Raw genomic sequence first — 16,017 nt, forward strand, 5'->3', positions numbered from 1 at the left:
TCTACTTTATACCATAATCCTCGGCTAGCAAAAACATCTTGAATTTTAGATGGCTTCGGCAAATTAAATCAACACTTCTTAAAGCAGTTGTTATCGTGTTCTTTCATTTATTTTTAGTTTAACTAACGAGCAGCAATGAAAGATATATTCCTAATGACACTATTACTATGGTTGTGTGTTGTTCCTGAAGCTTTCTGTTCAACGTCGAAGTCTTCAGTAAGTATCTTAAAATATTTCACAATAGCTTTCCAAACGACCCCCATGAACTGATTTGATTTTATTCTCTATTCTTCAGTTAGTTCTGTATGTTATAAACATATTTCCTAAACTGGAGTATGTAGCCAGAAGATCATAAATGCATAAGAAAAAGAGAAAATAATATTAAATGATGTGTGCGAATATAGATGATAGTCGAATTGATAGATTACTAGACAATCATCTAGCCGAGAGTTAACAAAGTTTTATCCTATTACCGAAACTGTGGCGTATCCATGGCAAAGACACTTCTCTCTCAACAGCCGTGAGACACACTGTAATTCGTTAGTATACAGTTCAGTAATTCTGCGTGCGTGTAAAGCACCCTGGGATGATAGACTGGCAACGTGTCCACATGACGATTTATTTCCCATCCAATTATCGCCGTGAAAATAAGATGTAATCATCAGCTAGGTGAACGCCAGCAGTAAGGGAGTTGAAGAGGATGCTAAATTTAATTTTGGAGAATAGACACCCATAAGTAAATGTGGATTACTGAAGTAAATGTAGATTGATTATTGAGAATACTTTCAGGCGAAAGTAACAAGAGAAACTGAGGAGAAATATGAACAGTTAACCTCAAATGAGTGGAACGAAAGTGAAAGTAAAATATGAAAATTGTACAAATTGTAATTATGCATTTAGGCTGAGAAACGACTGAAATTACAAGGAAGGCGAAGAAATTAATTAAATGAAAGAGAGAAACTGAAGTATGTATGCACATGCACATAATTATGCTGTGTGAAAGTGAAACAATGTCAAGAGGGGTACTAACTACCTGGAATTACATAAAAAGGAAAATTTCTGTCTTAAAGAGCCACAAAAACTTGGCAGTCAGTCAAATGTTAATGGTCAAATATAAGAAAATAGTAGTCTTAATTTCTATGGTCTTCATGCCGAAAATTTCGAAAGAGAGGAATGTTGTCAATATAATCTATAAATAGTATATTACTGGTAGTTACTTTAATGCGCCTGTAAATTTGAAGCAAAGTTTATCGTCACAGAAACTGAACTCAGAATGTAAAAGGATTCAAATGTCGTTCGACAACGCATCCGTCGCTTTGACTATTCTCTCTTATATTGTCGAAAGTTTTAATATAAATATATTGTTAGGTACATACATATGTATGCATGCATGTATGTATGTGTGTATGTATGTATGTGTGTATGTATGTACGTATACATGTACACACATACACACACACATACATACATACATATATATATATATATATATATATATATATATATATATATATATATATATAGTCGTAGGCGTGGCTATATGGTTATAAGTTTGCTTCCAAACCGTAGGCTTCTAGCCCAGTTCCATTGCGTGAAACCTTCAGCAAGTGTCTTCTTCTATAGCCTCGGGTCAACCAAAGCCTTGTGATTGGATTTGGTAACTGAAAATACATCCGCAATTCCATAGTTTCCGTAGATTTTATAGAAAGAAAAGTAAGAGTATGTAATTTCGTTTTATACTTTTGGTTTATCTGTCGTTTTATCTATCGCTTTAATTTTGTCTGAAAATTGCTGAAAGACAGTACGATCTAATGAAGGACTTATTCAAAATAATCATAAGAAGAGATGCATTTTACACCTTTGCTAGATGGTTGTGAATACGCAATGTGTCAATTCTATCCTCTTGCCAATGTACTACGGATGTGGTGATGTGTGGAAACAATCGTAGTGAAATAAAGAACGTTTAATTCAGTGTTTTATTCTTCTTTACAGACATACACACACATACACACGTACACGCGCGCGCACACACACACACACACACACGCACGCACACACACACACACATATGCATACATATATCTGTGTATGTGTATACATACATTCCTAAATATTTATATACAAATATGTGTGTGTGTGTGTCTGTGTGAGTGTATCGATTGCCAGTTGATAGCTTCTAATTTTCTCTGGTGATAATTTTAATATAATATTTAATAGGATTATTACCATTAAAAATTGAAGTTTTAACAAGTAGCGAAATTAAAAACTAGCAGTTTGCAGTCTGGATATTTTATGAACACAAGAAGAGGCCATGCTGTTAATATCAGCACAGAATAAACTTGTTCGTCATTGTGTTTTCCCACACCACCTAATATGACATACACTTATACACATGTACTCGTGCATACACTCGCAAGTGTTTTAATGTATGTGTGAGTCATGTGGACGGAGAAGTAAAATGAACGTATTCAACAATTGGGATCTTTTCGGCTTGAACGGCAGTTTTTAACATAATTTCTAGGTAACTAAAAAATGTTAAACTTCGTATACTGGTAGAATGTGTTTATAAAACATCGTTTTCTCTTAGCTTTATTGAGAAAATTCTATAGTTTGTAAGATATTTGTTGTTTTTTCTTCAATTTCTGCAATTTCAACCAATCACTGACGTCTATTGATGTAAAAAACATTCTGTGCCGTATGAATATGTCCCTCGTTTAACAAACAGATTGGGTTTATTTACATTTGTGAAAAAAAAAAGATACCCTTCCCCTCAACCCTAACCCTAACCCTAAAACAGATTGAAATACAATAGATCGATACTAGGGCCATAATTATGGGTGACAATTTCATATGACACCGCTAGAAAAACTGCCGTTCAAACCGAAAAGATCCAACAATTGTAATGTTCGTAATATTATCATTATTTTTACACATCTATGACGTTTTAAATAGAAACTACTTGAACTTCCAGCAAACATCTAAGAGTCTTAAGTTACAAGATCCATTTTCTACATAAAGAATAAATATGTGAAAAAAATCCTTCTGTCTATATGCATACAACATCAGCTTCCTATATTTCTATGCAAATGCACATACTTAAATGGGCAAGAAATACAAAAAAATAATACGTGATGGGTCGTAATTGATTTTCCAAAGCAACAAAAACATAGACACGTGTCATTCTATTTTCTGTTTCCGTTTTCATCCTTCTCTAGTATGTCTGCATCATTATGAAAAGATTCCTGTCCTGTAAATTAACAGAAAAATTGACATATTCTAAGACCGCATCTATAGGCAATTTTTTTAAAATCTCGACGCAATTGTAACGTATTAATTGGAACATAATTACATACATAGATGAAAAAAATCAGTGCGTACATAAAATACATACATACAAACATAAGTAGACAGACAGACAGACAATCAGACAGAGAGACGGACGGACAGATCCTTATCAAGATCCTTTTACTAATGTATCCAGTCGTTGGGATGTCACTCTAAGCGCTTTCGTAGTCAGCCGTCGCCACTGGTCTCTGTTCTCTGTCATGCGTAGCAGGCTCGCGGTGTTGTGACCTGTCCAGTCCTTGATGTTGTCAAACCAGGATTTTCTGTCTACCTTTCTTTCGCCCGCCCTCAACTGTGCCCTAAACAATGGTTTTGGACAGGGATTTGTGGCGGGATACCTGACCATACCAGGCAAGCTTTCGTCTTTTTACCTGTGCAAGGAGTGGTTCATGTCTACCAACATATCTGTTTGATTTGCTGCCTGACTAAGCTGCTTGTTTTGCGCTGTGTACGGGATGTGTAGCAGCCTTCTAAAACACCTGTGCTCAAATGCCTGGATTCTTCTCTTAGTGTCAACTGTAAGAGTCCAGCTCTCGCCCAATACAGAAGGATCGAAATCGCCAGGGAATCGTACACTCTGAGCCTTGTTGGAAGCCTAAGAAAATAGCTTTTCCATATGTTGTGCAGCTTCGTCATGACAACGTTCAGTCTTGTTGATATTTCTTATCCAGATCGGCCGTCCTTGATCAAAGTGGATCCTAAGTACTCGAAGGTGTCCACTTTGTTAAGTCTTCCTCCATTCAGCATAATGTTGCTTGGTGTGTTTTGATTGCTACCATTAACCAGGATTTTGCTTATTCCTGGATTGATTTCCATCCTGTATGCCCCTGATACTTTTTTCCAGTTTGGATGGAAGGATAGATAAATCAATATATATCAAGAGAGAGGGAATGTGTGTGAGACTGATTAACTGAACGGACAGACAGACAGACAGACAGAGAGATAGGCAGACAGACAGACAGACAGACAGATAGATAGATAGATAGATAGATAGATAGATAGATAGATAGATAGATAGATAGATAGATAGATAGATAGATAGATAGATAGATAGATAGATAGATAGATAGATAGATAGATAGATAGATAGATAGATAGATAGATAGATTCATTCAATAAGTTATTGAATGATCGATTGGTTAAAACCAATATAGAACATAATCAGATACAGAAAAAAAGCTACAGGTAAAGCATAAAAGCAACTGACAAATATAAGTTGCATCTTGTAAATCCATTTCAATAATCCTGCCATTTTGTTCTTTTATGTAATCCAAGCTACATTCTCAATGATGAAACAATCTTTCAGCAGATTATCAATTGACAAATCTGTCAGTATTTCAGTAGTTCTGAAGAACTACGCTGAAGTCGATACCTATCAACCGTTACTGTTTCCATTCTCCCTTGTGCCTTTAGAAAGTTTATCTCTAGCATATTGACTAGATTTCGATTCACCAAATATATGTGTAAGGGGTATTTCGCTGTTATTTCGAAATATAACATTCATCTCACAACTTGGTGAATGAAGATATGAATGAATATATACCTATGTATAATGTGTGAATGTATGTGGTTAAAAAACTCGCTTTGCAAAAAGCATATGTGTATATGAATATATGTATACAAGTATACATGTATGTATATATGTATGCGTAAATATATATAATTCAGTGTATAGATGTGTGTCTATGAGTGTACATATGTACATATGTATGCGTCTGCACAGGCACATGCAAAATGAAGATCCCATACACACTCATTCTTTATTGAAAACATTAATTAAACGTATTAATTAGAAGTATTACTTAAAGTATTATTTTGGAACATTGCTTAAACAGCAGAGCAATTTTGTCTTCGACTGTATGGGGTTTATGATGCTTATAATATTGGTTTCAAATTTTGGCACAAGATCAGTAATTTAAAGAGAGGGAGTAAATCATTTACATCGACCCAGTACCAAACTGGTACTTATTTTATCGACCTCAAAAGGATGAAAGGCAAAGTTAATCTCGGCAGAATTTGAACTCAGAACGTAAAGACGTGCGAAATGCCGCTAAGCATTTCGCCCAGCGTGCTAACGATTCTACCTGTTCGCTGCCTTTATGATATGCATTATATTGATTTCAAATTTTGGCACAAGGCCAGCAATTTCTGGAGAGAGTGTTAGTCGATTAAATCGACCCCAGTACTCAACTGGTACTTGTTTTTGCCTTTTACCCGGAAAGGATGAAAGGCAAAGCTGACCTCTGCCAGCCGGCCACCTTTGTGATGTTTATGATATTACTACGAAAACCAGAAAGGAAATAAAAAGCGTGATCATGAAGCAGCCGTTTTCGCATGTGTCGTTCACAAAGATACTTAAACGAAAGAGCATAAGTATAAGCGTTTCCCTCAAACGTTCATTTCATATCTCAGAAATATTCAAAGAAGGAATATTCAAAGGAAAGTCAGGCTGGGTTTCCCAGATGATGAATCAGAAACAAGCAAGTCTAAAAACTAGAAATCGAATCCTTTTAGCTATAACATATTAAAGAATTCTCTACATTTGTGCTGTCCTGTCATTTATGGCTTCTGGTGAATCAAGACAGATTTATACCTGCATACATACGTACATACATACTGATTTATATATGTATATATGTATGTATATATATATATATATATATGTATGTATGTATGAATATGTATATATTGAGAGAGAGAGAGAGAGAAAGAGAGAGAGAGGTTGTATATATACATGTATACGATATATATATATGTATGTATATAAGTGTGTATATGTTTGCATGTAAACCAAGTTCATACATAAATATGTTTATGTTTATTTATGTCTATATATATGAATATACATATGTATGTATGTATGTATGCAGGTAGGTAGGTACGTACGTACGTAGTTGGGTAGGTAGGTAGGTAGGTAGGTAGTAGGTACGTGGTTGGATGAATTTTGGTGGATAGATAGATAGATAGATAAATAGATAGATAGATAAATAAATAGATAGATAGATAGATAGATAGATAGATAGATAGATAGATAGATAGATAGATAGATAGATAGATAGATAGATAGATAGATAGATAGAGAAATAGATTTAAAATCACTATAAGAATATAATCAGATGCAGTGAAAAACTAGTTAATGAATAAAATCTACTGACAAATGTAAGTTGTATCTTGTAAATCCATTCCAATAATCCTTGCTTTTTATTTAATCCAAACTGCATTCTCAGTAATGAAACTTAGGCAAATTACCAGTTGTCAGCATTTCATGGCTTTTCAGAAATTCGTTGATGTTGATATGAGTCAGCCGATTCTGTTTCCATTTTTTGCTGAGCCTTTAGAAAGTCGATATCTATCATATTGATTATGTTTCCACTCACTGAATAAATGTACAACTGATATTTTTCTGTTATTTCGACACGCGAAATTGATATGAAAGATACTTTATCCTTAGCAGAAACTGCATGAGTTTCTTAAAGGAATTGCAGGCTCTTCTTCTGGTGGTGACTTAAGCTATTGTATTCCCTAGAACAATTTTGTATCTTTAGCAGGGAACTTTGTTTCACATGCGTTTCGCCTCTTAACCTCTATGTTTCTCCTGAAAAGGAGCAACGAGAACTGAATAAGCCTTTGCCTATAGAATGCTTCATCTAAAGTCTATTGTCAACCACTGCAACCTTGAGCTGATCTCAGCTTCCATAACTTAATGGTTTTCTTCAGTTGTTTGGATTCCAAACTAGTTTTCTGCTCGAAATAGCACCCTGATCTTACTGGGAAACAGCGGCAGCCAACTTCAAACGAGAATGAGGCTTCATGTAATCTTTTGACAAAAGCCTCATCAATCAAGTTCTGATATTTGGCTTTCTTCATTTAATGACTAACAAATGACATGTCAGCCTTCCCAGAACAATGTGAATGCAGCCACGATGATCGTTTTGTGCTCCTAGACAAAGCATATCTTGCAGAGAATAGAGGTCAGCAAGTAACAGACATCATTATCCAGAAGTTCAGAATTCTAATAGAAGATGATAAGTTTCCTTAAACAACCCAGATCTGTTTTCTATTTTGCATCAAGCCTCTCACTGGGGAATGCGAGTGCATCTGAAGGGTAAACTCATCTCCCCGGAAGAGAAGGTTGTAAGCTCGATCCGATAGGACATGCCGGCTGCGTTACGCAAGGGCTACTCGTTAGTTCTTACAAATATGCGAATGTGTGTGATTTTGTATGTCTAATTCTTTCATCTTTATCTACGGCGTCTTCTTACCTATATGCCCGCCCTCATACACACATATAGGATATTTGAGGCTAATTCTATTAGACATAATGTCATAGCACCAACTACCTGTTGAATTGTTGTGCACTGACAGTAATTTAATATCGGACTCTGATGAACAAAAGTTATTCTGCTGACGTCCATGTACGTCTATCTACAGCTTGTGGGTGTTTACGGTGATGATGTCTTGCTGCTACTGATGACGATGATGATGATGACGATGATGACGATGATGATGATGACGATGATGATGATGACGATGATGATGATGATGATGATGACGATGATGATGATGATGATGATGATGACGACGATGATGATGATGGCGATGATGATGATGATGACGACGACGACAACGACGACGACGACGGCGACGACGGCGACGACGACGACGATGGTGATGATGATGGTGGTGATGATGATGACGATGATGATGATGATGATGATGATGATGTAAACGGGAAATTCAGAGCAGCGCAGTGAAGCTCCCAGCTTGGAATAAATGAATAAACTGCGCTAGATGCATTTTCTATTTTTCGCTTTCGGATGAATATCCAAACGTATCTTCATATTGAATAATGCTAATGACTCTTCTTCATTAGAATTATAATTTTAATTCATCGCGAAATAATTTCCGCTCACCACTTCAAGTATGGTAACCTGCACTTAACTACTTGTTCTTGATGCCGAAGGCGTTCTTGTAAAATATTCCGGCGATATTTTAATTTACATAATCGGTGAAATATTTTCAGAAAGATTTTACTTGTTCAAAATTTTCTTAACTGTAAGTGGATTAGGATTTACTGACGAGTTATAATGATGACGAAACACTCCCCAAATTATCCCAATGTCTTTCAAAGATCAAATTGACTCTCACTCTTATGTATGTATGTATGTATGTATGTATGTATGTATGTATGTATGTATGTATGTATGTATGTATGCATGTATGTATATATGTATGTATGCATGTATGTATGCATGTATGCATGTATGTATGTATGCATGTATGTATGTATGTATGTATGTATGCATGTATGTTATGTATGTATGTATGTATGTATGTATGTATGCATTAATGTATGCTGTATGTATGTATGCAGTATGTATGTATGTATGTATGTGCATGTATGTTGTATGTATGTATGTATATGTATGGTATGTAGTGTATGCAGGTATGTATATATGTATGTATGCATGTATGTATGATGTATGCATGTACTGTATGTATGCATGTATGTATGTATGTATGTATGTACGTATGTATGTATGTATGTATGCATGTATGTATATATGTATGTATGCATGTATGTATGCATGTATGTATGTATGTATGTATGCATGCATGTATGTATGTATGTATGTATGTATGTATGTATGTATGTATGTATGCATGTATGTATGTATGTATGTATGTATGTATATATGTATGTATGTATTCATGTATGTATGTATGTAGTATATGTATGTATGCATGTATGTATGTATGTATGTATGTATGCATGTATGTCAACTTTATGGTTGACCCTTTCGGCATTTTGTCTCCACTGTATTGAACGGATGGCGCTAAGATTGTATCTCAATGCGTCAAAACAAGTCCTTGGCGAGATAACTGATCATGGCAAAATTTTCGCTTAGTCTGGAGGTTTATGCGTTCTTTCCTTTACTTGTCTAACTGCTGTGGCGCTCTTTCGCTACATATCGATCTTTTCTTCTCCCCTTCTCTGGCGTAACTGGCCAAAACGTCGAAGTAACTGTGAATAATAATCTTCTTTAAGAATAAACTATGCATTTATATACATATGTATGTATGAATATATATATATATATATATATATATACATATATACGACGAGCTTCTTTCAGTTTCCATCTACCAGATCCACTCACAAGGCTTTGGTCGGCCAGAGGCTATAGTAGAAGACACTTGCCCAAGGTGCCACACAGTGGGACTGAACCCGCAACCATGTTTTGCTTTCTCATTTTTATTCCAGTCTACATACAAACACTCCCACGCACACACACACACACACACACACACACATACACACATATATATATATATATATACACGTACAATGGGCTTCTTTTCAGTTTCCTCCTACCTATATATATATATATATGCATGTTTATATTTATGCATATATATGTGTGTGTTTAAAATATATATAATCTTTTATTTGTTTCAGTCATTTGACTGCGGCCATGCTGGAGCACCGCCTTTAGTCGAACAAATCAACCCCAGGACTTATTCCTTGTAAGCCTAGTACTTATTCTATCGACTTCTTTTGCCGAACCGCTAAGTTACGAGGACTAAACACACCAACATCGGTTGTCAAGCGATGCTGGGTGACAAAAACAGACACACAACAATATATATATATATATATAGATATATATATATATATATATATATATATATATATATATATATATATATATAATATATATATATATATATATATAATATATATATATATATATAATATATACGACGGCCTCTTGCAGTTTCCGTCTACCAATCCACTCACAATGCTTTGATCGGCCCGAGGCTAAAGTAGAAGACACTTGTCCAAGATGCCAAGCAGTGGGACTGAACCCGGAACCATGTGGTTCTAAGCAAGCTACTTTAGTTCATTTTATTTGCCATAAAGGCAGTATACAGAGTAGCTGCGGGCTGGACAAACACATTAATGAATGAAAATGAAATAAAATGAATAAATGAGAGACGAAACCCAACACCCACCGATTGGATTTTTCTCGAAAACATTTTCTTTTTTTAAAAAATCAATATGAGGTTTCAAACCCCTCACAAGAAAGAGGCACTAAAACCTCTTACTTAACATGTTTTTTTAAACACACAATTGAGATTATAAACCACTACAAATAATGCAATAAGATGCGGTTTCAAACCCTCTAACGAGGCTTTTTCACCTCCTACTCATCGATATATCCATCATTATCCTCAATGACGCTTGAGTTCCTGTATCCTGCCATTTCTCATGCCTCACTCATGTAGGACATGTAAGTCGTGTAATGGCCGCCCGGCCATATGCGAAACTCCTCCCCAAATCCTTTAAGCCTTTCCCATTGTTGCCCGCCTTCTTCCTTTTTAATCCTTAAGCCTTCTCAACCACATCCACCCCTCTCCTTTTGACCGGGTAGGGGAAGTGGAATCCCGTAACTGTTCCAGGGCCCTACCATGGTTCTGGGGACAGTTCTTTTTAATGTGGCCTTGTTGCAGGCACGAGTGACACTTGGGGGGACGTCTCTCAAGTATCGCCGGATACCTACAGCAACCCTTTTAAAAAAAAATCTTGGAAAACCAGATCTGTTGCGGCTGATGGGGTCCACAGGGTCAAAATCGCTTTTGACCCTTCCCAATCGATCGCGGGTAATATCCTTACATTTAAGAGCCTGGGCCCGCTATTCCCCAGTCCCCGTCGGATGGTATCTTCAATCCAACCCGCTCGGTGCCTGGGGGTAACCCACATACTCAGGATCTTATTAATTTCCTCCCGCAGTACGACGGGTGGAACAAAATTTCCTTGATTTCTGAGGGTTGGCTCGCGAAATTGCGATCCTCCTCCGGAATGTCAAACAGCAACCATACGGTTGCATGCTTGACACTGCGGGATATATATTTCACAGAGGACAAATAGTCTATCAGTTCATTTTCTATAATAGGTTTTGGGAAGACGGTGATGGTATCAAGAACTTTAGAATAAGCTCTAACCCCCATCGTCTTCTCCTCCATATCTTTTAACCACTGCTGGGGCGGGATAATTTCCCACTCCAAGTCAGGGTTCTTCTTTTTAAGTTTCTTCTTTGCCATGTCCCAAAAGAAACAGTTCAAAAGCAGTTCATAAAAACAGTCCACCAAAAAATTAAAACCGAATAAAAATAGAAGGAAAACAAAATAAGAGAAGGAAAAGAAACTGAAATTAAAATAATGAAAAAGAATGAACCGAAATTTAGAAAGAAACAAAAAATGGAAGAAAGGAAAAATTCAAAGAAAACCTCACAAATAGAACAGATAGGGAATTCTTTTGTATAATACTCCAACAGGTAATCCTATAGTCGGGGCTCTTCTTGATAGTACTCCAGTTAGGTAAACCCCACTTTTTCTATCGAAATACGCCCACCAGAATATACAAGTTATTTGGCGAAAAACGCCACAGAATTTTACTCCAAAGAAGTTTCCAAAAAATTCTCAGTTCACCGTTATGGTGATAAGAACACAATATTTTGACCATTTTTCTTTTTGTTCTTTTTTCTATTCACGGAGCCAAAGCTCACGTCTTCTCTCTGTGAAGCTCCAGACCAACTAGTGTTGCATTCTGGGTAAGCAAGCTACTTACCACACATCCATTCCTGCGCCTGTATATATATATATATATATATATATATATATATATATATATATATATATATATATATATATATATATATATATATAGTATGTATATACATATATATATATATGTATATATATAATATATATATCCTTCCTGTATATATAACACGCGCATGCGTGTATGAATACATCTACAGATGCGCGTGAGCATGCATGTGTATATATGCGTGTGTATGTATAAGCGTATGTATGTGTTTATATATATATATGTGTGTGTGTGTGTGTGTGTGTATGTGTGTGTGTGGCCTCGTGCTATCCGCCCACTGCAAAATCGAACTTGGTGCACATAGCAACATTACATTACAATTACTTTACCTCAACCGGTTGAGCTCTCTTTAATTCCATAACAAGATACGTCAAAACGGAAGTGGATCCCATAAAATTCAAATGTTCACTGGACAAATTTCTTCAAAATCCCGCACCAACCTCCTACACCCGGATATGTCTCCAACAATAATAACTCTTTGCTAGAATGGGCTATGGTGCCCCATATATGACTAAAAGACTTCAACAGGTGGTGCTATTCAGTTAGACATGGCCTGAGCCTAAACTGGCCGAAACCTATGAAAGTTATCAAAGTTAAAAGTATGTGTGTGCATGCATGCGTATGCCGTTATACCTTCATTCCTCCTCTTTTATTCCTACCTATCACTAACCTATCACATACGTCTATCTATAGTAATTTGACATCCTTGTATTCTGCCCTCTACTTCAAATTTTACTACCCAAACTACTACTCACTTCGGTATCACCCCACTCATACCTTTTCTCTGCCTTTTCTCCACCCATCCTTTAATGCAGCTTTGTCATATCACCCCTACTCACATGTCTCACATTTTTTTACTCCTTACCTTCTCATCTCTTCCTATCCCTCGTCCACACCTCTCCCATCCTCCCATCACATTATCTTGACCACCAACTACCACTCCCTTTTCACTTCTTTCACCCTTTCTTCACATTTTCACTGTTTTTCTCTCTCCCTTTATTTTTCTTTTTCCCTCTTTCTTTCTCTCATTTTCTCTTCCTGTTTTAAATTTGACCTATCTCCTCTTTCTAATCATACACATCTCTCCTCCCTCCATCTATCTACAAATACTACAAATACATTCTCAAATTTTCATTCACACCGCAAAACCCTTTCGAACGAGCAACACTAATTCCACGGTTCCATACTTTGAAATGACTAAACATGAAATGATATTGGAACTTACATACTATATACAGGAAACTTTTTTACCACTTCTATACACCATTTTCCTCGAATAATGGAACTGCAACTACAATATCTTTATATATCTTATTTCTACTTTCATTCTCTTATTTCCATCCATATTCCCTGTCTTGTCCACAATAATTCGAACTCAATTATTTTCTCACACAGTCTCTGATGAAAGAATACCTATAATATTCCAGAAACAGCTGTAAGAATATTTCATTATAAACTCCTCACACCCTTGGATTTGTTATCTCATTCTCTCTAATATATACATATATACATATATATATATATATATATATATATATATATATATATATATATATATATATATATATATATATATATATATACATAATTGTTTTCCCTTCAAGATAGTAGGATGGGATTTCAAAGTAATTTGAATGCTAGAAATAGAGCGTGTGACTGTGTGTAGTACATATATGCTTGTGTGTGTGATGTTGTATGTCTAGTTTTTATGAACACAGATTGCTGTCTTTCGAGTGGCCAAGTAAGAGAAATCGATAAGATTGTTATTTGTTTTATTATTGACCATGTCACTGACTGTAATGAATAGTTTGTTAAAACACTTATTCATTGTCAAATTCACTGTACGTCTAGAAATACCAATAACTCTATTGACAGTTGTAGGCAAGAATTAAATAGTATAAAATCAAATTAAAAAATAGTCATATTTAGAATGGGAACTAATTGTTCTTTTCTATGGAAAAATGTGAGAGAAAGAGAGAGAGAGAGAGAGGGGGAGTAGAATTTGACCATAAAATGGAACGATGTGGTTATATATTTTTATTTATATTTATACAAAGTTCACCAAAACTTTCGAAGAAAACAAACCCAATTAAGTCGCTAAAAATGTTGTATTCTGTGGATTTAATGACATGAAGAGATTTATCTATATTGACAGATATGTGCTGAAATTTGTTACTCTGACATGATTTGTATCATATTCAAGCAGTTATTCTTTGGCTTATGGGATATCGTGATACCTAAATCATGGTTATTGCAATGCCATTAACTGATAAACTCTAGAACGGCAATCATTTTTGTTGAGCGATGCATGATGTTTGATTGCCATCCATGTTTGTATGCTACTAACGTTTAACTTACAAAATCTATTTGGCGAGTAGCTCTGCCTGAATAGTGCCTCGTCAGCATTATAAGATCAACAATCAAACATTTACAACAATCTCTGTAGCAGAACTGAATGTTTTATGGCGAGTACAGTTAAGTAAGAAATAAACTTTTCTCAACAAGCTGTAACTACGATTACGTTTCAGTTTCAAATTATCATTTTTTTGTGGGTTTTTTTTTGTTATTTTTGATGTTGTTGCTCTGCTGAGTCGATGGAATGGCGGAACCAAATAAAATACCTTATAATATTTCTTTCGACTCTTAGGTGGTGAACCGGCAGAACTGCTAGCATACCGAGCAACATGCGGCATTTCGTCTGTCTTTAGTACTAGTTGAGCACTGGAGTCGATGTAATCGACTTACTCCCACCCCAGAAACTACAGACCTTATACCAAAATTTGAAATCAGTATTAGAAATCAATACAAGACGCTGAGCAGGCAGAATCGTTAACACACCGAGCAAAATGCTTAGCGGTATTTCGTGTCTTTATGTTCTGAGTTCAAATTTCGCCACGGTTGACTACGCCTGTCATCCTTTCGGGATCGATAAGATAAGTACCATTTGAAATTACTGGCCATCTACCAAAATTTGAAATCAATATTTCTTTAGAGACTCTTTACCTTCCAATTCAAAACCTAACCGAGTTCAAATTTGCCTTTCATTTTTTTTAAAGTCGTTAAATTAAAGAATCGGCCGAGAACTCTGGTCTGCTTAATCGGCTAACCTCTTCCTCCAAATTTCGCAGAGCGGTTGACTGATAGAATCCTTGGCGCATCGGACAAAATAACTTGTAATATTTGTTCAGCTACGTTCTCTTTCCATTTTCCTAATCCACTTACAAGGCTTTGGTCGGCCCGGGGCTACAGTAGACACCTACCCTAGGTGCCACGCAGTGGGACTGAACCCGGAAGCATGTGGTTGAAAAGCAATTTTCTTACCACAGATCCACTTCAAGCTGAACTCTCCTTGTTGCCCGACTATTTTAACGCGACCTTATTGGAGTTATTTCCCTTGTTCTTTGTTTTTTTAATTTTTAGATTCGAAACATTCCTAGATGAGGCTTTTCCTCGGATTATCTCAGATAATGGAAGTTTTTCACCTTGCATGTATGAGTTGCTATTAAATATGAAAAAGAAATGAGAGACTATAAGAAAAATAGAACGGTTTCATGGCGGAATAATGTAGTAATAAAGATCTGAACAGCAAGAAACAAAACTCATTATTTCCTTTTATTTTCCCTTTGCTTGTTGCTTTTTAGATTCGAAACATTCATAGAAGGGGTTTACTGTGGATTATCTCAGATAAACGAAGTTCTTCCAACTCATTATATTACATGTGCAAGACTCTGCCAACAATGAATAAGAGAACGTATTCAAAATACAATGGTATTAGGGAGACAGATGTTGCTAGGATCTGAACACCAAGGAACAAAACTCATTACCCTCCCCTTTCCTTTTAGTGTCCTTGACACTCTGCTGTTTTTCAGTTTGCTTATTGTTATGAAGTGTTCACCCACCGTGAAATTTTGTGTTGATATTCATAATCAGTTAAGGCGACGAGGTGGCAGAATTGTTAGCGCGTCGGGCAAAATGCTTAGCGGCATTTCGTCTGTCCT

General features: G+C 35.9%; 1 protein-coding gene across 2 annotated transcripts in view; it reads left to right on the forward strand.

Annotated features, from left to right (window-relative positions):
• The window catches only part of LOC115213832, a 78,465-nt gene that overhangs the window by 32,721 nt on the left and 29,727 nt on the right, over positions 1-16,017 (forward strand). For both annotated transcript variants that reach the window (XM_029782731.2, XM_036505092.1), the window contains exon 2: positions 118-216. In XM_029782731.2, the coding sequence (XP_029638591.1) occupies positions 136-216 (81 nt within the window). In that variant the 5' untranslated portion in view covers positions 118-135. The remainder of the gene's footprint in view (positions 1-117; positions 217-16,017) is intronic.

Source organism: Octopus sinensis, linkage group LG7 (assembly GCF_006345805.1).
Source record: "Octopus sinensis linkage group LG7, ASM634580v1, whole genome shotgun sequence".
Classification (NCBI taxonomy): Eukaryota; Metazoa; Mollusca; class Cephalopoda; order Octopoda; family Octopodidae; genus Octopus; species Octopus sinensis.